The 24,508-nt window shown below is 32.5% G+C and overlaps 3 protein-coding genes across 10 annotated transcripts; all 3 read right to left on the minus strand.

The window, feature by feature from the left end:
* Positions 1 to 5,428: 5,428 nt before the first annotated feature.
* Positions 5,429 to 8,457, minus strand: LOC123914882 (PH, RCC1 and FYVE domains-containing protein 1-like). The gene is made up of 7 exons (XM_045966045.1): positions 8,372 to 8,457; positions 8,102 to 8,187; positions 7,789 to 7,952; positions 6,916 to 7,005; positions 6,638 to 6,778; positions 6,392 to 6,553; positions 5,429 to 6,288 (listed from the first exon to the last, which is right to left on the minus strand). Exons 1-7 carry the CDS (start codon positions 8,455 to 8,457, stop codon positions 5,797 to 5,799), a joined length of 1,221 nt encoding a protein of 406 aa, XP_045822001.1. The 3' UTR covers positions 5,429 to 5,796.
* Positions 8,458 to 10,679: 2,222 nt separating this feature from the next.
* Positions 10,680 to 13,313, minus strand: LOC123914883. The gene is made up of 2 exons (XM_045966046.1): positions 12,399 to 13,313; positions 10,680 to 11,555 (listed from the first exon to the last, which is right to left on the minus strand). Exons 1-2 carry the CDS (start codon positions 13,311 to 13,313, stop codon positions 10,680 to 10,682), a joined length of 1,791 nt encoding a protein of 596 aa, XP_045822002.1.
* A 1,628-nt stretch (positions 13,314 to 14,941) lies between these two features.
* LOC123913604 (regulator of nonsense transcripts UPF3-like) lies at positions 14,942 to 24,075 on the minus strand. Of its 8 annotated transcripts, none has more exons than XM_045964399.1 (13): positions 23,589 to 24,075; positions 23,284 to 23,390; positions 23,107 to 23,205; positions 22,898 to 22,996; positions 22,659 to 22,735; positions 22,307 to 22,420; positions 18,178 to 18,322; positions 17,837 to 17,910; positions 16,648 to 17,080; positions 16,420 to 16,515; positions 16,197 to 16,321; positions 16,065 to 16,116; positions 14,942 to 15,599 (listed from the first exon to the last, which is right to left on the minus strand). In XM_045964399.1, the coding sequence occupies exons 1-12, from the start codon at positions 23,723 to 23,725 to the stop codon at positions 16,078 to 16,080; spliced, it is 1,545 nt and encodes a 514-aa protein (XP_045820355.1). In that variant the 5' UTR covers positions 23,726 to 24,075; the 3' UTR covers positions 14,942 to 15,599; positions 16,065 to 16,077. The 8 variants fall into 8 exon arrangements, 7 of the variants coding, with proteins under 7 accessions (XP_045820355.1, XP_045820354.1, XP_045820357.1 ...); XM_045964398.1 differs by having other exon boundaries at positions 22,659 to 22,738; positions 23,589 to 24,045; XM_045964401.1 differs by having other exon boundaries at positions 18,250 to 18,322; positions 23,589 to 24,028.
* Between the last annotated feature and the right edge of the window lie 433 nt (positions 24,076 to 24,508).

The raw sequence follows: 24,508 nt of genomic DNA on the forward strand, positions 1-24,508 counted from the left end.
CTCACTCAAGCTAGCAAGAACACACGCGCGTGCTACACAGTCCCTAGGCCTTGCCTATGAGCACAGATTGCAGGATCTACTGTTCTTGCTGTTACAACAATGGTGAATGAATGGAAAGAATGAAAAGTGTTTTTATGATAAGAAAGGATTGAAGAAGATGAAGATGATTAGGGAAAAGAGATCATTTTTATTCATCCTCATAGGGGCAAAAATTGATTACATTCACTAATTGAGCCAAACACTTTATATACTAGATTACCACACCTTTTGGTAATTCTCTTAGGCCCTAACAAACTAATAACCAACTCTAACAACCTATGAAACAAACTCTAACTGACTCTAGTTAGTTATTCTAACAAATTCACTAACTAACTTGCCACCTAAGCAAGTAGTTACACTAACTCTTAATTGTTTGCACACCAAGCAATGCTATGAACAATATGAATTATACACTAGAATCAACTTAGATTCAACAATAGTGTCTTGAATTGATTTAAAAATTATTGTGTGCATATATATAGTTACATCATAAGTATATTGGTTTTTGTCCTTGGTAGGTGATGGTGTCTAACCTCTTAGAATATCAGGTATTTCTACATGTGATTGATTAAAATATTGATATACATATATGTGATAGTTGCCTATTAATATGTTTGTAAATTGGAATTTTTCTATTACTCTAAGTTTAGAACATCTCTAATCATTTTTTATATTTCTTTTTTAGGTTGGATATTTTTTTAAATATCAACAGGTGTTTTGTTCGATGGTTAATTAAACTTTGAGTTGAATCGATTAATATGAATATGACTATTTTTTCATGTGAAGGAGGAGAACACAATAAAACATACTTCTATTTTTGCTTACGTTGCATCCTTGCTCCTTATAAAGCCTATGAAATGGCACCTCATGTAAGGATGTGTATTTAACTCTGATGGCAGTTTGTAAACCATCATATTTTTTTTTTAATTGATATAATGTTTGTAATTAGACAACTTTTCTTTTTCATTTATTATTTTATTAGTCTAATGTTTTAGCTTATTTGTTTCTTATTTTCTTTTTCATTTATTATTTTATATAAGGTAAAAGATTTGTATAAAAAATTGTTGATTAATGGGAATATAATTAATTTTTTTCATGTGAATAAGTTGAAGAGGATAAAAGAGACTTCTATTTATTGATTTTGAAGTGCCTTAAAATTTATATAGATCGAGGGTATATTGATGTTGGAGGCATTCAATTAAAAGAGGACAATCCAAATAATTTAGAAATATAAATATGTGTCTCATTTTTAAATACTATATTGTCTACAATGTGTAGGTAATCTACTTGATCTCAATCAAGAGAAATATAGAAACAAAAACAAAGTAGAAATTAAAATAAGTTTTTTTTTTTGTAGTTGATACTCAAGTCATGCGGTTCTTATAATTGTAATACATGCAAGAAGTATATTGATTCAACTTGACTTAGAGGTTGTCCAAATATATAATCTTCATGCATTTATCATATAACACTTGCCTAAATCTGGATGGTTCAATATGAATATATATGAATTTTAATAGATGGTCCTATTTTAATCTACGCATGTCATCTTATTCTTACAACCATAAAATGAATCGATGAAAAGAATTGTGCTAAAAAATGTTAGTTTAGAAATTGTGCTAAATACTTTTTCCTCTCACTTAGAATTGTACTAAAAACTTTCTAAATTAAATTAAAAAAAGACAAAAATTATTAAATAAAAATTGTTGATGCTCATTTGTCAAAATAAATTTTAGAAATTATTAAAATCGTAGATGTTAAAATATATTTACATATATTTAGAAAATATAATCACACATATATTTAAACATATTTACACACAACTAAAATTCACCAGTAATTCAAAAATTATTAATTTAATTTATATAATAATATAACTTTTTGGATAAATTAAATACATATTCTAAAAGAATGTTTACGTTACGGATGAAAATAAAATAGTGGAATATTTATAAGAATAAGATGACATTTTTTTAAGCAAATAAGAAGATGATACATGTTAAATCTTAAATTCATTTATAAGACTTTCTTTACCTTAACCAAATAACTAAACCTAAATTAAAATATATAAAATCTTCGTCCAAACTTATATATTAACAACAACCAATATTCAAGTTTATATAATATAATAAGAAAAATAAAATAAATGTTCAAGAAAATATTAAATAAGAGGGACAAAAACTAACAATAATTTTGAAGAGACACAAACCTCACCAAGAAAAAGAAAAACAGACCAAAAACAAAAGGACCAAGCAAAAAAAAATTTTGAACCAAACAATAGACTAAAAAATTGGGACTAATAAAGTTGGAATAAAATTTCACCTAGTGAATAAGTGAGAATAAACTCCAAGAGAACGAGAGATGAGTAAGTAGATAAGCTATTTGGAACCTTAAATTGCATAGAACGTAGTAAGCAAATACGCTATTTGATACATAATTTTCAAAAAATGAGATCACGTGGAACAAATAGTCAAAGCCACCATATATGAATCATATTCTATAATCAAAACTTATTTTAACACTTCTCATGAGCAATATTGTCTACAAGTATAATTAGGTATGCCTCCAACTCTTATTGAAAATAATAAAATAAGGGATACATCAAAAATAAAAAACAAAGTGACATTTGACTATAAAATTGTAACTCATATAAAGAAAACTAAAATCTTATATGATTACACTAATAAAATAAAAAATGATACATCCTTTCAAACTTATGAAATATTATAAGAGATCTATTACATTAAAATATAAACAAACTACGATATAAATTAATAAAAAATTTAATATTTCTAAACAACTTTTTTTTTACATATACTAATATTAAATATAATCATATTTTAAAATAATATCTATTATTTAACTATATGTGATTATAGTTATCACAATTATTATTTTTTATTTATAAAAATATTTTAATTATATATTTTAATCAAACCTGTGCAACGCGCGGGTTTAACCCTAGTAGTAAGTAACAAAACAGTGGATGAATGAGGGTGTGAGTGAATTATTATTATTATTATTATTATTATTATTATTATTATTACTCGCGGGCCAGGCAGGCGCGGAAAAAAAAGACATGTTTTTTGTTATGATGAATTTGTTAATAAAAAATTTTTATTGCTAAGAAATATAAGGGTATTGTTGGTATTATAAAAAATCAACACAAAAAATATTTGCATCCTCTTTATATATATATTATGGATTATAGACGTAGTATTAAATTGGTAATCGTTCATGTATAGACAACTAACCCATTTGCCACTTATTCACATTTTTATGATTTGATTTTTTATTTATTTAAAATAACTCATTAGTTAATGGAAGTTGTGAAAATAAGTCAAGGGTAAAATGGATATATTGAAAAGTTCATCCCAAACTCACCTATCCTCCTTTTTATATATTGTTATAGATTATTAAACGTCTTTTGAAGGATGAGGATGAGGGTTCTTGGGTTATACGGTAATCTCTATCGTGGCCTACTTATTCTAGAACCATCTCATCATTTCCCGTTCCATTTCTTGCCCTCCTACTCTAATCCACGGTCCTTATTTCATCCACCAATAATATGACAAGAATAATAATCATCACTTGAGAAATTTTGTAGAGTCAATTATTTCTTATTTTGGTTGTTGGTGCCATAATTACTTTATTGAAACACAGGTTTGAGCGATTAGAAGTATATAAAAGTATTTTTGAATTCTATTTAATATAAAAATGTTAAAATCGTTAGATAATGATGGATTAAAAAAACTTGCAAAAATTAATGATGAGAATGATAATGATAGTTGTGAAATAATTGGAAGGAATATTCATGCATGTGTTATTGTGAGGAACATGTGTGTGTTTCTTTTTTTTTTTACGGAAATTGTGATTTATGAATACAGGATAGTTATCATGGGATTATTCAATAGTTTTTAAAGCCACTAGTATGATTCTCCAATTATTTCACCGCTACCATTATTATTGTAAGATTAATTTTACTTTATAATGGATTCAATAAAGATCGAACTTAGTAGCTTTATCAATACAAGATATAGTGTTTAAAGCCACTAACTTAAATCCGAACCCCATATAAAATACTAGTGTTCACAAATATACCTACCAAAAAATTGCAATTTTTCATTGCCGCTAACATTACCGACAACTATGGAGGGGCTAAACTTGTTGTGAATTTGCCTACCAGCACGATTAAATATTCACTGTTATATCAAACATGTTAAAAAAATGTCTCGATTGGCCCATATAGCCAACCTCACTTACTTAATTAATAGGATAATGCATAGTTGTTGTTGTATTGTTGATCTAGCTGATAGTTTTACCAGAGTCATATGACGTAAATTACAAAGTATGATCACGCAGCAGAGCAATTTCAAACATAAAACTGACTATATTATGAACACCGTCAAGTTTCGTTCTATATAAGAAAAGATGTCCAAAAGGGTCTATAAGATAAAACTAGACGGTTGCCCGTGCGTTGCACGGGTTTTGCGAAACGCCCAATATATATCAATCATGGTTGTAAACAATAAAAGGGGGCAAGCATAGGCATCTATATGCCAATCATGGTTGATATGAGCCAAGGGAGTTAGTCATAAGCATATGAATATTAAGTTAAAGTATGCAAAATATGCTAGTTAAGATAAAGTTTAGAAAAATAATATGGGACATATATATGATTTTGATCGAGGTAGAGGCAAGTAGATGAACCAACGCCACAATCAAGGCCACTCTAGAGATAGGATTTTTAACCTCCTCACTCCATCTATACTTATACTTCAAGCATCTCTATTAAACTCGTAGTTTTAACGATTATCTTAAAAATTAAGAACTTGTTATTAAAGTCCAATATTTAAGTGCTAGGTAGAAATTGATAATTTTTGCGAGATTTAAGTGTTGGTTTTATCTTTTGTCGAAAAAAAAAAGTGTTTGTTTTATCTACGGAATAGCAAATGATTCCATCTTCTTTCTTAAATTAACTTCACCATGACGCTTTTGAATCCAACAAACAATCAATTTTGTTGCTGGAAATATGATATTGTTTAAAACATCAAGTTTAAAACTTGAAATATAAATTGAATCATAGAAATTTATTTTAAAATAAATGGAAATGGGATTTAATAGTATTAGTTATAGAGTGAAGTTGCTCATATGAGTTGCTTCTATCTTCTAAATTCCTAAAATCAACAATAAAATGTGCAAGAGGACGCACATAGCTTAACCATGATAGAAGGTATTATGGGAACATCACACATCATATCCATTCAACATTACTATGAAAATAAAATATGACACTACTATCAAAAGCCATCTTGCAAAAGTTTAACCAAGTACATAGTTTAACCATTCAACATTACTATCAAAATAAAACATGACACTACCATCAATATTCACATAATAAACCATGAATTCATACATGTGAACCAAAGAAGACAACACAACTCCAAACAATTCAAATCATGGTGTGACCGCAAAGAATTGTGTCACGACCACATAAGGAACAAACTTTCCATCTATACAATTTAAATGAGCAGGAGTAACATTCAGCAACAAGACAACGACATAGAATCTATTTTTCTATTGATTACAATAACAATACATATGAGCTATAAACAAATTATTGACTGCAATTTACATAAAGTGAATAAAACATAAAAAATAAAACTATGCACTTAATTCAGCTTGGCTTCAAGGCATTGGTCGTCACCATTGTTTATCTTGATCTCTATAAGCTTTTGCACACTCACTGCACATACACTAAAAAATACAACAAATGTAAATGAAAATAATCAAAATAGTGAAGTGGATATAATATGCAGCATGTTTATAGCCACAACCAATACTATGAACATCTAGAACCACTTTTGATTCCAGTGCCTTGGGAAGGAATGCATCCATCTCTGAAATAGATAAGTTTCCAACCCTATGCAGGCCACCACCAAGAATTCCATCATTGATACCTTCTCCCCAAATAAAAACATCTCCTAAAGCATCAATATCTTCATGACAAGAACCCTGGCTGGATGAACTTACAACACTGGATAAACTGATTCGAATTGCCTCAGATGCAGAATTTCGATTGCTCAAGTTATCCACAGACCCGGAGGAGGAAATAGAGGAATTGGTAATTGATTCGGCTTGACTGGAGCTCTTGCTAGGTGCAGTGTATGAAATTATTTCAGAGAAAGCCTTTACCCATTTATTTGGCGAAGAATTTTGAAAAGAAACTCTGTCAATATCTCCAGGATCCTGTTTTTTAAAAAATAAAGAGTGAAAATATAGTAACATTTCAATGTATAATAGTTTATGTGAGCTGTATGAAACAAAAGAAGATTAAGTTATTGTCACAGACAAATGGTGGAAATGATGGAGTGGATCTTCTGCTAGACTTTGGACTATCAGAACACAGACTTTCAGGTCTTGGTTCGAATCGCCACTTGCGATAGTTACCTCGGGTAACTAATGCTCTTAGACCGGCAAACCAGATCTCAGCTTCTTCTTTGTCCTTGCTAATCTATAGATAGATTAGTAGTGGAGTTAGATCATGAAGCTTAAAAGTTGCAAAATCTACTATCTAACTCGTGCACAATTTAAAAACTGACAGACTTAGCTTTTTACCACGATGACCATGAGTGAACAAAAAATTAAGACAATATTCAATAAAGGACCTATCATTGTTGTATATAAGAGAAAATGACTGATACTCCTTTTCAGGTCGAGGATACCGCTGAAATGTTGCCTGGATGATTATAACAAATCAAAATAATGAGTACGGAGTAGTAAGCTAATGGGGAAAAATAGAACCAAGGATCATTATACAATAAAGGCAAATAGTATTAGCCTAAAAAACTGTGTCCGGGGTTCTTACAAACTTACAGTTCGCTGCCCAGGAATGATCTTTGAAACAGTACTGAGCTTAATTTGTTTTTCTTCCTTGTCAGAGTACCATATGAGTAGCGACTCATCCTGAACACATGACCAAAAAGTATTGAATAGAACAACACATAATATGCTCATATTTCTCATTCAAGTGGATTTTAAATTTATTCAAAAAACATGAAGTTTCATATATGTAGAACTGACAAGTGAATGGTTTGTCTCAAATCAGAAACAATTACATAAACACATTTAAGTGTTCCTAGCACAACTTAAATTTTACCACTCAAGAAATAAATATATAAGATCTTTACATTACCTATAAGTATAACATATAATACCAGACATATGGCACTAAAGAAAATGGTTTTGATAATTTCCTCTTCCGAAGCATGATTTTACGTGTCTCTGGCCATTTGCATCTAAGAATATTGTACTATTTATATTGAAACAAAGTTAGATGGTTATTGGTTGTAACATTGATCAAAGGTCCTAGAAATTGTCCATTAATAGCTATAACCTGCAATCAGATTTAAGCCAAATTATCATCTAAATCAACAATATACTATAAGAACCTTTCAAACTTATAATTATACAATTATTATTATATTATCATTAAATCACATTTGTGAGGAAAGTAAGCTTCAATTAAAAAATTTAGGGCACATCAAACTACAAAAAATTAGTTAAAAAATAACGGAAATGCTTATTATAGCGAAAGACAATTCGTGAAACTCACAGCGAATTACGTGGCTCACTTAAAACCCTTCGATACTCTTCTTTCTTTACTCTTATTTCTCCCTCCTAAGCATTCTTCTTCCACAACTCCTTCCCACTTTCCATTGCATAGTAGAACACAGATCTTTTATGTACCCATGAATTTCCCTTCACCGTCAAATTTGCTTTATTGCGAGCAGCAGCAGCAGCTTTTTTGCGAGCAGCAGCAAGAGGCTTTCGGTTGGGCATCGAGTGCAGACAATGAGACAACACTATAAAAGTATTGGGGAAAATACTAAGCTCTCCTTTCTTACTTTTCCCTGGACAATTGGACAAGGGAATAAATAACCGGCTTAAAATGTAAACAAAAACACATGGTTTAAGTACCGTCATTAGAGATTGAGCTAAGATCAAGCACATATATAACAAACTACAACTTAAGCAACTAAAACATAGTAACATCTCAAACCTAGAAATCCAGTGACACCAACAATGTCGCCTTGCTTCACATTAGAATGAAATTTGCCAAATTCAACCTCATCCAAGTCAGAGTTTCTGCATATCAGAGATATATAACTTGTTTTAGTTTCGAGGAATAAAAAGAAAAGGTAATGTAGGGACTACAAAAGAAGATAAAAATTGCGATTTTTAATAAAGCAACAGAAGCAACTTAATGCTACTGCTTAATCTGTATTTTCCCTATAATGGCAGTGAATGTCTAAATAGCAGCGTAGTGTACCTTGCATCAGCCATAACCTGGACCTTGACGCCACCACTATGCAGGTCATAGAAGACAAGCTTTTCACCTGAACGGCGCTTGCTCATTATTCGGCCTAACACGCAGAAAGACAATTAGCATCAACATATGCAGCAGCAATACAAGATACCACAAACAAAACAAAAATGTTAAATTAAAGAGGTATCGGACAACAAAAGATGACTCCCAAACAACAGCTTCCGCAGATCCAATAAAATAATTATCATTAGCAAAACAATTAAGCTCTTACACTGTTTGTCTGACTTTTTCGAGCAGTAAAGGATCCAACTTTCGAAATCAACAAAATCTCTGCATTTAAAGAAACAACAAAATCATCATGATGCAATAAACCCCAATAATGAACATTTTAAGTTTTAAAAATGGATGAAAATGAATATAGAAAAAAGTCAGAAAAGCCAATCTTTTTGAATTGAAATTTGTGTCCTTTTAATCTGTGAAAACATTTTCAAAGCTAATTCTCAAGAATATTACTTTCATCAAAGAGAATTCAATAATGGTAACAATCTTTGTCATCCCTGTCATAAACAATCTTTACAAAAACCTCTTTTCCAAAATCAACATATAAATAAAATAAACTCAAAAAACAGGAACTAAAAAGAGGTAAAACCCAAAAAATTTCATGTTGTCAAGAATATTCACAAAAAACTGAAATCAAACCTAACTCAGAAGGGGAAAAGTGAAATATTCAACGTTCATAAAACTTACCAAACCAAACCCGAATTTGTGAACCTTCAGAGCCCATGATAGAATTTCCTTCTCTGTAGAGATCCTGAAATCAGTTTGATAACCCAAAACAAAAAATTTTAAAAAAAAAAAATTGAAGAGTGATAAAGATGGAGCAATTCAGCGAATAAAGAAAATGGAAGAGAGATGAGATTAATTCAGTAACCTGAGTTTATTGACATCCAAATACCCAATTTCATCGACAATTTCAAACAAAATTTGAGGAATTGAAATTTGGGGGTTAGGGTTGATGATTTTCGGCCCATCTGAGAGGAAGAAGAAGTTTTGCGTGAAAGAGGTTTTTGGGTGAGTTGAATTGGGTTTGATTTGGGGTTTTCCGGTGGCGGTGGCGGTGGTCGGCGGTGGCGGTGGCCGGCGGTGGCTGCCGGAATCAGAGAGAAGAGAGTGAGAGAGCGCATGAGAGAGAAGAGAGAAGAGAGAGAAAGAATTTGATAAATGAAGAAAATTTGGAAAAAGTGAAATATATACCTCCTTTGGATAAGCTATCCCCACCATAAGAGAACACTTGTCAAGTGAAGCTTTGTATGGATGAATGAATTGATGTAGAAGAACATGCAGCCAATAAAAAGATTGGAAGAACAATCATTACATAATGTGATAGCTGACATTATGAAGGAAGTGAAATAAGTAGTGGCATAATGTCATAGTTGACTTTGTGAATGCAATTTCCAAGAAACCTCTATGCATGTACAATCCATGAATGTCATAGTTGACTTTGTGAATGTCAATTGCTTGGATAAGCATACAAATTTTGTAGTTAGGCATGTGGAGCATGATAATTGGATGGATAGAAGCATGTGGTGGCAAGAAACAATAGGACATGATACAAAGGTGTTAAGCATGGATTGGCCAATGAATTAGGGTTTTGCATTAGGGTTTCCCAATCCATGATCTTTTATGTATATTATAGATTATAGATTATAGATAGATTATAGATATAGATTATAGATATAGACATACATGAAAGCGTTCACTCTTGAGCAAGAATAAGAAACAACTCCTTTGACACAACATCTTTTTATCATTATATATATATATATATATATATATATATATATATATATATATATATATATATATATATATATATATATACACACACACACAACAAAAATCAAAGAGTTCCCCGTTTTAAAGTAGATAAACACTCTTACCAAATGTTTGTTTGCAAAATATATCTTATTGGCTAACTAATCAGTGTGGAAATAATAATGGTCTTAACAAAAATGGCTCACAACAATATCCACTCATATCAAAAAGAAGTATAAAAAATGCGGATAAAGAGATATGAATGAAATTAAAGTTTAACACCAAGAAATGAAACATTGTGTACATTACTTTTAAAGTTGAAAACTTTTTATGCTTGTTAAAGAGAATGACATTATTTGAAGTTTGTTTTCAATCTTCGATTTTCTATGATGAAGTGGTTTGAAAATATATATGTCTATGTTGTGATATTATTTTGTGTTGTTTTTGTTACAATGCAACTTTATCTCATATACTTCACACTTTTGAAGTTTGTGATCTATTTTAAGTTATCATCTTCTGCAGTATATCTGTTCTTGACATTATTATCTACATTGCCTGCAATTTCCATTGTTGAGTTCTGAATGCTTTGTACATTGTCACTATCTTCAAAGTTATCATTTTCAATAGATTTGTTTGTTATGCTATTATTATTTACGCGGTCCTCATTTGTGGCACTGATTTCTTTTGCCGATTTTTCTATACTTTTACGAGTATTCTCTTCATTGCCCTCGAATTTTAATTCACTAGCGACAACATCGTTATAATTCTCTGTAATGTCTTCCCTCACAAGGCCAACTTCGGCTTCAGCTTCACTAGGTAACTTTGCAGTATTTGAAGTTTGTATCATTTCTTCATTGTTCTTGGTTTCAATGTTACTATGTTCAATATCCTCACTCTTGCCATTTGAAGTTTGTATCATTTCTTCATTGCCCTTGGTTTCAATGTTACTATGTTCAATTTCTCCACTCTTGCCATTTGAAGTTTGCATTGTTTCTCCATTGCCCTTGATTTCAATATTAATATTTTCTTCACTCTTGTCATTTGAAGTTGGTATCATTTCTTCATTGTCCTTGATTTCAATGTTACTATGTTCAATTTCTTCACTCTTGCCAACATTCTCTGGAATTTGCATAGTTGAGACATCATTAACTTCAGCTTTATTTGATGAGGGTGAAATAACCGTATCTGAAGCATGTGTGCTTCGTTCACTGTCAATATTTGTATTGTTGTCATTTTCATCTTTTGTGGTATCTGTATTCTTTTTTTGCTCAACACTGACCTCAAAAGGCCCTAGCTTAGCTTCAACATCCTTGACAATGAACTTCAAAGATCGAATATCCCGAGCTTTAGATAATTGGTTGCTTGGTAATGCCTATAAAAAAAAACTAGACGTTTGAATATTCATTTTCACAAATAAACAAACAAAACGTAGTAAATTGTAGAGACGGTAATAAACTCTAGTTTCATATCTTCATCAAAAGATGATTTAACGTGACAACAACTATACATACCAACTTTATTCCTTATACTCACAGTCACATTTTCTTATATTTTTATCGGATATATAGGAGAGGAGACAATGACCACATAAACGTTTAATAACCAAGAACTAAGTTACCGATTAACGTTTTTTTTTGCATTATTATGTTTTCTCAAGGAGGAGTGTGTATGAGGCCACAACTTATGGATGATTGTATTTTATTTTATTTTTAACTAATCCAAAATAAAGTTGCATTGTAGTTTGAAATAGATGTTGGAATATATTAGCTCTAGTCCCTTTCTAAAACCTATCACGTGCATTAATGCATATGAAGACTTGTACATGTTATAAGCAGCAAGGCTTTGAAAAAATGAGACATAATTTTTAAATTCACATTCTAATACATCATCACATGAAATTAATAAAACGTAGACTAATCATATTGATACCATTGAGAGTATGTTGTATGGTAGATTATGTGTGATCATCATGTAAACCAAAAATGAATTAATGTAAGTCTATTAATGTATAATTTGAAATGAACAATGGAAAATATGAATATCCATATTTCATCAATTCATCTACAATATGTTTTGAGTGAAACTTCAACTCAATATGAAAAATGAATGTATGAACCAAGACATTATCAATGTCATGTTTGCATTTAGAACTATAGGCAATAAAGAAAAAAAGTCTTTAATTAATCTTAACATACATACACTGACTGACCTGTACAATTTGGTTGACTCGTCGTTGAAGATCATCCCCAAATGCTTCCTTGTAGATACCTTTAAGCAAGTGCCACACATGAGATCGTAAGTCATCCAAACAATGCTTTTCAATCATACACTGTGCAACAGCCGACCGACAACCCACTGCGTGAAAAGGACAATTTACCAGCTTCATTGGACAAACAGTTATACAATGTCTATCCATATCCCGTCTCATAATACTGTTATTTGAACACTTTTGTTCACATGAAATTATCTTGAAAGGGCATATTGAATCATGTTTTTCCAAATGACTTGCACAAAATTTAGTATTGCATCCTTGATTTTGGCAAACCACGGGTCTAAAATTACAAGTAAAAACATGATCGGCAAGGTCTTGAGAAGAACTAAAACTCATAGTGCAATGAAATGAATTATGAAAGTCAACATTTTTTAGCAAAGTTTCTGCAACTATTTCTCTTCTATCAAGCGTCCAAAAACCGTTCATGTCTATCTCTTGGATGAAATCATCAATTTTATCTTCTCTCTTTTCGCTCAACAACCATACCGAAACACGACTAAAAAAATTTCTCTTTGAACTTGCAAAGTCGTCAACGAGATTGGAAATGATGTCGAAAGGATGGTCGGATGCCTCACCACCTTCCAAGATAACAGACTCAGCAACAAAAGATTCGGTTCTTAAGGTTAGATAATCAATCATTTCCCTTCTCAAATCAACAGCAACTGAACCAGGGGTCTTGAAAAGACCTCCTGTTGTGTTATCGACACAAGCTGAGGCTAATCCTGGAAGGAACATTTGAGCCAACTTGTGAATTACTTCTGTATCACAAAGACTGCAATGGAACAAAGGACCTCCCTCTTTCTCATCTTCAATCTTCTTAGGTACTTCAAGGTCTACGTCAATTGTTGGTAAATCCATGGTTGCTAATATCTACAAGAATCCAATAATGCACAATCATGAAATAGGTACACACTTATAAAAACAAAAATCAAAATGAAATTACATGCATTGGTGGGTGGTACCCAAAAATATAACTTTTGATATCCTAGTTGAGTTGATTATTTTTTATACATAATAATAATAAATTGTACATATCGAGATTAAAAAATACATTAAATTGCAGGGGAAAATGAAGAAGATAACTTACCGACATCAATGTTGAGATCTATAATTTATGAGATTTTGTTTTGAGATTTTCATTTCAATTTTTTAGGTGCACAAGTGGAAGCGACAAACCAAACACCATTCAAACTTTTTTCTTTTCTAACCGTACAATACTTCTTTTTACTATTATTGTTTTTTTTTTGAGTAAATTTTGCTATTATTTTCTTATACAATTGCTTAAAATGCATCGATGTAAATACGCAAATGTGTAAATTTACCAAAGTAAAATTATGTAAATCAGCTAGGATATAGAAAAATATATACTCTCTCCGGCCTCACATATGAGACTGGAGAAAGTATATTTTATTGTTTTGATAAATGGTGAATTTAGATTTTATGAATGACTTTAGTTTTTATGGACAACTTTTACTAAGCAACTTCAATTGATTCTCTTAAGGTTTTAAAGGGTTTTTGTAAGTTATGAAGAAGATAGAAGCATTCTTTAAATTATGCAATTGAGTGCTCCTTATTAGATAATAAATTATAATTATCAATAACAAATATTTACCCAATTTTTTTACTAGATTGATTCCTATTTTTATGTATATTCTTCTTATTCTATACAACCTTTCTATTGTTTTTGTTGCTGTTATTATGTATATTCTTCTTATTCTATACAATTTATGAGTTTTCATTCAAACTCATCCAAAGTCATAGATAGTTTAAAGAGTATGAGTAATTTCTATTGAAATACAAAATCATCTCTAATTTCTTTTCGTTTTTAAAAATCCAAAAATTGTTGAGTTTGAACGGAAACCATAGGATTGATGAAATCCATAAGGAATGATTCTCTCCGACGGTGAATAAAATTCTAGTAGTTGAAGGTTTGATAATTAGGGTTTCAAATTTCATATTTTATAAGATTTAACAATTATTATTTCAGTTGAATATATAATTCTAATAATTAAAATATTTTATAAATAAAGTTTTATTGAATTTAAAAATATATAATAATGACATGGATATTAAATTTGTCCACATGAATGTTGTCACATCATTAGTTACAAGGCCACATCAACAAAATTAACCCGCAAAATAGGATAGGGAATCAAAACTAAAAAAAAATTAAAAAAATAGGGGGACTAAAAAACTGATTTTTAAAATTGGAGAACCAAAACTTCATTTTTTTAAAAATAGAGGAACCAAAAGTGCATTTAAGCCTTATCTTTTATTGTTTTTGTCCCTATTTTAATGCGTATTTTTCTTATTCTTATTCTTCTTATGTTAAATTACATGTAAAGGTAGAAAATTTGAAATGTTATTGTAACCAAAAAAAGAAATGTTAATAAAATTGACGAGGACAAATTGGTTAACTTAGTAGTATCAATTACATTGATATTTTGGAAACCGGCAACATTATATAAAATTTTGCTATGCTCAGATATGCAAACACCATACTATACATTGATTGATATTTTATAGAAAACCAAAATCCACACTAATAATTCCCCAAAACTCTTTTATAGTAGCACACCATGTTGCCATCTAAGGCAATTTCAGATCTACAAGTAACTTCACTGTCAACAAACCGAAGACACGAGTCTGCTACATCATCCATGTAATCAAAAAATTACCTAGGAATAAAATCATTAGCAAACCCTGACTTGTATTTGGCAAACAGCTAAAATAAAGGATTGTATATGTTGAAACTAAGGATGCCAATACCCTTGGCTAATAAGGGATTGTATATGTTGAAGAAATATTTACACTAAAACTACTTAAGATATAAAGCCAGACAACTTGTCAGGCTATGCAAATCTATCCATTATTCTTCAAACAGGTAACTTGAAAATGAGACACCGGGCAATGTTATTCCACTGCTTTCATTTCTCTTTTTACTCGGAGCCATCTTCAATGAAGTCATGTCCAGATATTTTAAGCCAAATCAAGTGCATTACAGTACTTTTTCCTCCCGTGTATTGTAAAAGAATTTTTTAAACCACACCAACTCCTTCACTTATAAGAATCTGTCAACCAAAAAGAGACAGAATCCTAGCAAATGTATGCATGCTCCAAAATTGTATGTCACCAAGCTTAGCACTGCAAGGGAAAATCATTAACTTCGACACAAAGTGGAAAATAAATCAACCCAACATTTACATGTGCATGTGAATGAAACAGAGATTTTCGATATTGACTTGATAAACATAATGCAATTATTGAAACACTATTAAACAATGTCGTGCCAAAAGTATATCATCCATATCTTCATTAAAATTAAGGGAAATCACATTTAACAGTTAATTTTTTTTTCAAAAGAACTAACATTAACATTATAGAGAAAATTGTTTGTGATAGTAAGGAACAAAAAAAAAAGCAATGATAACTGGATCTAGAGTGATACGAAGTCATAAATATATCCTAAAATGTTGATGCCACGCAAAGAGAAATTAAAAAAGGTCATAAAGAATATCAATCATCTAAGTTTTAATATTAATTCATCAACAAAACAAGCGTCATTCTAAGCTATGAAATTATAGGCCTGATGAAAGAAATGTGTCTCACCAATCTAAATACTCTAGGTCCCAGAACTAGCTTTTTGGACCCAAACTTGTTTCTGCAGTTTAAAGAGATTGATCATTTAATGAAACAGAAAAGAATATGCAGTGTTACAATGCATAAATCAAATTCAGGTACCTCATTAGAACCGTAAGCTGAGGAACTAGATTTTCTAGGATGATTTCCTTCACTCGAAATTGAATAGCCATCAACATCCTTCACCCCATGTATTGGTCCACGGCGACCAAAATGCCTACTGAAACCTAAATAATCATGAGCAATGAAATTTAAGAAAATGTTATAAAACCTGAATGTAAGCATAAAAATATTTAGATCCTGCTTCCCAAAGCCAGAAACCAACCATTTTCTGATGAATGACTGGCACGGAGACTTCCAAGAGATTTTACCTCCCCATTTCTTGCACTTTGTGCGTCGCGTTTCAACTCTGCATGACCTCCTGTTTTGCATACAAATATAATAAAAATTTCAACTTGTGAAGAACAAAATGATAATATTTTGTACATTAATTTGTCAAAGGAATAATCAACAATTGCCAAATTGATGCCACAGGTGAAACTAAAGCATGTACCTTCTAAAGGATCTACTTGTGAAGAAGCTAAGGATGATAAAGATTCATCACCTCCATTGGAACGACTTGTCCAAACACTACGGTCAGGTCTATCCTTATGTCTAAAACGCCTCTCCTGTCTCTCACCAGAAACATGTAAACCATGCACAGTAATCCTATTCTCTGGCGCACCATCAGTGCCCTTCAAAATCAATTGCACATGAACTGGGCGAGTGGTTTGTTTTTCTTTTTCTAAATTAGATGTTTGGATCTGCCGCTCAGAGTGGCTCCTGGAAGACTGACTTTGTCGAAAATCATTGTTTGTGAGTATGTTTTTGATAATCCTTCCACTACCTTCATGCTGCTGATTCTGTTTCAGAGCTGTAGAACTAAGAATTGTTTTAGTTGAAGATGTTATGCTATGATGTTGCGACATGTTATCTGAATCAGATACCTGCGATATAAGAAACAAACAAAAGTAAAATAGACTGTAAAATAACTGTAATAAAAACATGAATCTAACGAATGAATCCACCAAGGAAACTAGGCACTAGCAATAAACTAAAACACATTCCATACCCAAATTGATAATGAATTACTGATTCACCATTTTTCATATATCATGCAGCCATAAGGCATCAGATTATAGAAAACAAATCCTGACAGTCACCTTGGTATAGTATCATTTTACCTATCAAATCACTTGTATCACTATATCTTCAGTTCACATTTTTACTAGTGGCTTTGTAAAGCTCGTCGACCTTCATATTTAATCATTGATGTGTACGCGAGACTAATCAGAAACATATTAAACCGTTGATCTCTGGTTAACATTCTTAACAGGAGTAAGATGAAATTAGAATCTGAGTTTATCAGCAATTCCACTTATTATTACAACAATTCAAGGATTAGCTGAAATTTGCATGTCTATTAAAAATGACCCCATCAAAATGAAACTTATATAAGTGAAAAAGCCACAAGAGAGGAGGGTGGAATTATTTTTAGTTATAAGAAAGCAATCAATTCAAATTGCTTCCAATCAGAATAAGAACAGTCAACAACTTGACATTCAGCCTAAATCAGGCTGTCTATTGGTACATGTTGACCTTCAAAAAGAAAGGACGTATTCTGCAATTTATGTCAATTCTTCTACAGCATATGCCACACGTAAATAGAACAGAATTATGAAGAATAACAATCAGAAGCTTACGGTGATTATTTCTCTTTCTTTCCCTTTAAGAAGTAGTACTTTCTTCTTCCCAACATTATTACTTCCAGCAATTCCTGAAACGATGGACAAGGTTGTAAGAAAATTCCATAACTGATACAAAAACGGGTAATTACTTCAATAATCGAATACTCAACATATCAGAATTATCTGAGAATGCAAGGAGCCACATCTAAACAATGTCAAAGGGAGGTAACGCCAGAAGGAGAGACATTAATATCGGAAGTTACATTAATAAAATGTTGATTACAAACCACAAAATAAAACCCAAAGAAAACAGAAAAAAATTGCACGTGAAAAGTTGAACAAAAAATCAACCTCACCATTCTCATCAAAAGTTTGGTTTCCATCTGAAGAAGCTATATTTGAAGATTTATTTGAAAGATTTTGATCACCTTGCCTGGGAACCAAAATATAAGTTGATTTGTCTTTTACAGTAGAACTTTTCCCTGGGTCCCGTGCAACATACTGTTCACCATAAAAGCAAAAGTTAAACACAAAAGAGTAAGAACCAAGTGTTGTTACTTCATATATGTATATGTGCAAACAATTGTGAAAGAAAAGTTTCAAATAGTGCTGTTTCCATTATTCTAAAAGTTGAGTGAAAAACATTCTATTGGTAATTAATTACGTCTCTCTGACTTTCCTCTGCAAAAAAAAAAATTGCTTGGACCTATGGCTACTTCCTAATCCTACTATGATAGGACTCGATCTCGATTACGATTAAACATTGATCAATAAAATAAAACAGTAGAATATAATAGTGAATAGAAATTCTTATTGCTGGAAATAGCTAGAGTTCATGTGGGATCTAGCTCACAATACAAACAGAAGACTAAAATGTAAGGAAATAAGCTGTAAATGATAAAGGAGGCACTTCGAGAGGCCTTAACTCTCCTAGGGTAAAATTCACCACTCAAATCATGCATAAAAACAATGGCAGAGAACATTCTCCTATTTAATCAATCGGATCCAGATCTATTTTCCCTTCCCTCACCGAATAAGGAAACATTCCTATAATGGTATGATTAGTTGTATCCTTCTTCCCACGTTTCCTTTTATAAAATCTGTCATAACTATCAATACCTCCCCCTTCAAAATTCTCCTTGTCCTCAAGGAGGAATCCTGAGAACTCTTTGTGCTCTTCAACTACCGGTTCCCATGAATTCTGAAAGGTATGTAGTCTCCTCCCTTTTACTAAAACCTCAACCTCCCCTTGTTCATTCCTTCTAATTACCATGGCTTCTTCAGGCTCATCATCCAGTCGACAAACTTCATTCAAACAAGTAACTTTAGCCATAAAAGCATTGACTTTCCCTGGGTCCCATGGTCTGATCAAAACTATTGTGTAGTTGGACACCATTTCAAAACCAAACTTATAGTCTCCATTCCTTTTGTACACTGCTATCATTTCCTTCATAAAGTGAAGGTCATACGAAACTGTCATAAATGGAACCAAGACCTTGTGTATCCATGAATCATGCCCACACTTCCAATTCATCTCAATCAAAGCACTCACAAAAACATCTTCCAATATATCAAATATATTGAATATAGTAATGAGAGAAAACTCATTTAAAACATCAAATATTGCTTTGTCTGCATTTCCCCATAACTTGACAACCCCATAGTCATTTACTGTATCCTCCTCACAAAAAATCATGTTATTGTAACTTGATATAATTTTAGGTAAATAAGAGAAGGAAACATCCAATTCATCTCTCAAGCTTGTTGTTGTCACATATAGTTGCTCTGTTGATTCCATACTGGTGGAAAGAAAACTACATTCCCCTTCACGAATCAAATAAGAATTATCAAAGTTAAAGCCAAGAGATGTTAGAACCCTTGCTGCAATGTCTTGAATATATGAAGGTACGCTGAAAAGTGCATCTGTTGCTAGGTTTGCCTCCATCTCAATGTTTTTATCTTCACAGTAAGCCAAACCAGTTACAAAACTTAACATAATAACCACAGGCCAGTCTAAGTCAAGCTTCATAATTTCCATTCTTCTATTTTTTGATGCAAGAGCTACATGGAAAAAATTTCTCCTATTCATGATCCTTTCTCTACTCTCCTTATTAATGAACATAAGTACTTTCTCACCTCTCAGTAATGTTTCAGTGTTCGGGGACCTTTCCACTAATTCCTCAAAAATTATGAGAGCACCATGACTCATCAAAGCATTAGTTGATAGTTCACATGGACCATTGGTGGGATTTATCATAAAATTGTAATTTTTCTTAGTAGCTGCTAATTGAGGTTTTGAAAAATGATCAAGGTTACTAACCTTTGCCATGAACTTGAATAATAAAGAAGTTTCCTCTGCATTTATTTTAGATAATTGTTCTCTAGAAGAAAACAATTTTTTTCCAGGATGTGGAGTTGAAAAGTAATCCTTCCTTCTAAGCTTCAAATTCCCATCATCCTTCCTTATGGCCCGATTGTTTTTAAAGCCCAGTAACTTTATGCCAACCCATATTACTACTTTCTTCAAATTCAAACAAAAATTATCTTGAGTCTGACCCACAAGGTTAAAAAATTGACCAAAGTCTCCTTGCAATTTGTAACCATGACACATAACAGATGATAAAGGGTGTCCACTAAGTGGCACATGGGAGAGAAGATGGGATGTGTGCTGACCTGCTGAGAACACGTGTAACAAGATGCTACTACTGTGCAAAATGGACTGCAAAGATTTGTACATCTGGCCCCTTGATTTTAGGAATATGCCCAACTTGCATATTTCCGACTTTGCCCCTTGGCCTCTCCTCAGATTCGCAAATTCCTTCAACCAAGGAAAGTCTTCGACGACGGCAGTCTCAACTAACGGCGTCCCGATGGCGGTTGGTGGCAATTCGTCGTCCGGTGGCTTGGGTGGTGGTATGATTGTGATATGAGAACCATCCACATGCCTCCTTCGTAAACTCTCCTTCAGCTGAGTCGGGTTTCTCAATGGTTGTTTCCATGGTGATTCGTCCATTATCTCCTTCCACAGTGATTCCTCTGATCGTGGATGTACCGAAATCCCTGGGTTCCACGTTTTGTGAATTACTCCAACCACGATGAGCAGATTCGGATCCGGTGATTTTGCTTGCGGTGGAACCGTAGCAACTGAGTCGCAGTATGGCGGCTCTAACGTGTCCGATGGTTGTTCTGATAGCAGTCCCGACAGTTTTGGTGGTGGCTTGGTCGGTGGTTCCAGAGCAACCACTTGCTCTGTTTTCTGCATCACACTCATCTTTTCTGTCGCAACCTTCACACCAGTTTCAGATACATTCACTTCTGTTTTCGGCTGAAACTCAGATTTGTTGAGGTGAATTTCTTCTTTGCGGTCGTAGAATATATCGTTACCACCATCAGTTTGCGGTGGTTGAGATCGTGAGTCCCACGACCACGTGCTATTATCGCTCCATTCCTCTTCTTCGTCATAGTGGTGCACCCTTTCCCGTGGTCGCCCCCGACGACGTTTACAACGATCCCGTTGTTCTAGAATGAGCTCGCGAATCTGCTCCACCGTGACTGGTGGCGGTCGTGATTGTTGTTCCAGAACCAATTGACGAAGCTGCTCAACTGCAACTTCAGCTTTGCTCATCCTTTGTTCTAACGCATCAACACGTTTCTCCATTCGGTGATTGGATTTTGGGTTGTAACCAAAGCTCTGGATACCAATTGATAGGACTCGATCTCGATTACGATTAAACATTGATCAATAAAATAAAACAGTAGAATATAATAGTGAATAGAAATTCTTATTGCTGGAAATAGCTAGAGTTCATGTGGGATCTAGCTCACAATACAAACAGAAGACTAAAATGTAAGGAAATAAGCTGTAAATGATAAAGGAGGCACTTCGAGAGGCCTTAACTCTCCTAGGGTAAAATTCACCACTCAAATCATGCATAAAAACAATGGCAGAGAACATTCTCCTATTTAATCAATCGGATCCAGATCTATTTTCCCTTCCCTCACCGAATAAGGAAACATTCCTATAATGGTATGATTAGTTGTATCCTTCTTCCCACGTTTCCTTTTATAAAATCTGTCATAACTATCATACTACGAGTAATAAAATAAAATCTATGATTTTCTAACACTAGAACTATTCGAGTATAATCAAAGGATCACAAAATTATCTTCAGCAAAATAACCTTGTACACCAGGTAAAAATTAATTTATATCATTCAATTCTAGACTTCTAGTACTTGATTTCTCCAAAGAGGCATAAATTGAAAATCTTTTCCAGCCTTCAATTCAAAGCAATATGCAATCGGAAAATCAAGTAAATGGAGAGAAATTACTCATCCCAGCTAAATGGAAAGAAATTATCCATCCATCCCAGCTATAAAAAAATACAAGAACTAATTATTTGCAATGGTAATCAAAAAGTTTTTTCCTTTGTGAACTCGTGATGAAGGAATTGTATTTAAAGCAACAAGTATAAATGCATAATACCATTGTGGTGGAAACTCTCTTCTTTGTGTAACCGCGTCTTGACGGGGCAGAACTAGAGCTTCCATTTGATGATGTAACAGTTCTTCTGCTCAATTTTCCATTAGACAGTGATCTCTGCAAGGTAAGCAAGGAAAGGAATCAAGGATGGTGCTTATAGATATAACAGGAAAAAAAAAGTTATTTATGAGGGACTTGTTAAGAACGAATGCACCAACCCTCATCTCCACATGTGCACACAAATAGACAAACACACACACACACACACATACTTAGAAGTGCATGTAAAATGACAATGGAAAACCAAATAACAGAATAAGTTTGTTTAACATGTCAAAATCATAAGCGAAAATACCCGTGGTCCCTTGGTAGCTCTTTTTTGGCGCACAAAGTCCATAAGTGGTGTAACTATAGGAATATCTTTCCCAGCACCTGCTAAATGACATAAACCCAAACCCAATAAATAAAAAAATGTACTCTACGGACTCATTCTGTGTATCTTTTATATCTAAAATGAAAAATCATAAGTATTGGAAGAAAAAAATAGCAAAAGTAAAGTTTAGTGCATATTTTAAGCAATGATAAGTTACGAACCAGATCGTTCGGCCTCCCTTTTCTCCAACTGAATCTCAGCACTAGGGAGATTCTCAACAGGTTTGGATAGTTGTTGAAGAAATTCGAGATACTCGGGATCTAGATGTTGAGCATGTAAATAAATAATAATTATTATATTGGTGAAAAGTAGAAAATGTTGAGTGTAATTATTTATTTGAATGAGTGAGTAAATGGTAGTAAGTACCTACCTTTGTATATGGTTCCATCACGGGCATCCTTTTTAGAGCACTGCTGCTTTGGAACACGCTGCGAAGGAGCATATTCAACACTGACTTTGAACTGTGTTCCTGGGAAGGAAAGAATTAAATTTGTAATAATGCGGCAGTGTGAATTGAAGAATGATGATGATGAAGAAGAAGAATTACCCTTTTCATTGACAAAGACGTGTCCATTGAAGAACTCAGCAAACTCTATAACATCATCAGGGTTCTTGAAGTCAATGTAAGCTCTAGAATATGAGGTATGCTTCTGGCTGAAAATGCATTGCATTATTATTATTATTATTATTATTATTATTATTATTATTATTATTATTATTATTATTATTATTATTATTATTATTATTATTATTATTATTATTATTATTATTATTATTATTATTATTATTATTATTATTATTAATTATTAATTATTAAAAAAGAAGAAGAAGAAGAAGAGTGAAAGCAGGTACCTGATTTTGGCAGGATAGAAAGAGAGCCAGTTGTAGCGAGAGGCGAAGGCGGAGTCGATTAGGGGCAAAAGAGATGCCTCGGTGATGGTAGGAGGCAAGTGCCGCACCACCACCTTGGTCCGATCCGACAACGACATGGCAAAAAAAAACCCTAACAGATTGAATTGAATTGAATTGATTAGATGATGATGATGATGATGATAGTTACTTAGAATTGCAAATAAATCGATCTAAGAACTGGGATCACATCTTCTCCGGTGGGGGTGGATGGTTGTGAATTTTGAGGATATAGTCTCAATTGACGACGAATGAATCAAGAATAAATTGCGTGCCCTAATTTGACAGAAAAGCCCCAATTTGGTGCCATGACGAAAGAGGAAGAGTGTGTACGTACGTGTGACTGTGTTGGTTTCCTTTATGTTATGTTATGATGATGATGTACAATGTGCGTAAAAATAAAATATAAAATAAAGTCACTATGTTTATTATACCGGTGAGAAATTTACATAATAAGTTATAAGTTTTGGATTCGATCACAGCTTATTGTACATAAAAAAAATAAGGTTTTAATACACCTTTGATCTTTCTATTTTGAAAAACCTGAACTTTTGATCTTTGAACTTTTGATCCCATATTTTAAAAGCCAACTTTTAGATTCCTATTTTGAAAAACCTGAACTTTTGATCCCCTATTTTAGATTTTTCTGAATTTTAGTCTCAAACTCAATTTGGTCAAATTTTTGCTGATGTGTCAAACTCATTAGTGACGTAACAGTTTCCATGTTGACAAAACGTTTCCACATCTTTAATTTTTTACATCAAATATTTTAAAAGTATTAAACAATAAAATAATTAATAATTAAAAAAAGGGTAAAATTAACCTCTATACGTATATATAATTAAAATTCCTTACCAAAAAAT

The sequence above is a fragment of the Trifolium pratense genome, linkage group LG3 (assembly GCF_020283565.1).
Source record: "Trifolium pratense cultivar HEN17-A07 linkage group LG3, ARS_RC_1.1, whole genome shotgun sequence".
In the NCBI taxonomy this organism is placed as follows: Eukaryota; Viridiplantae; Streptophyta; class Magnoliopsida; order Fabales; family Fabaceae; genus Trifolium; species Trifolium pratense.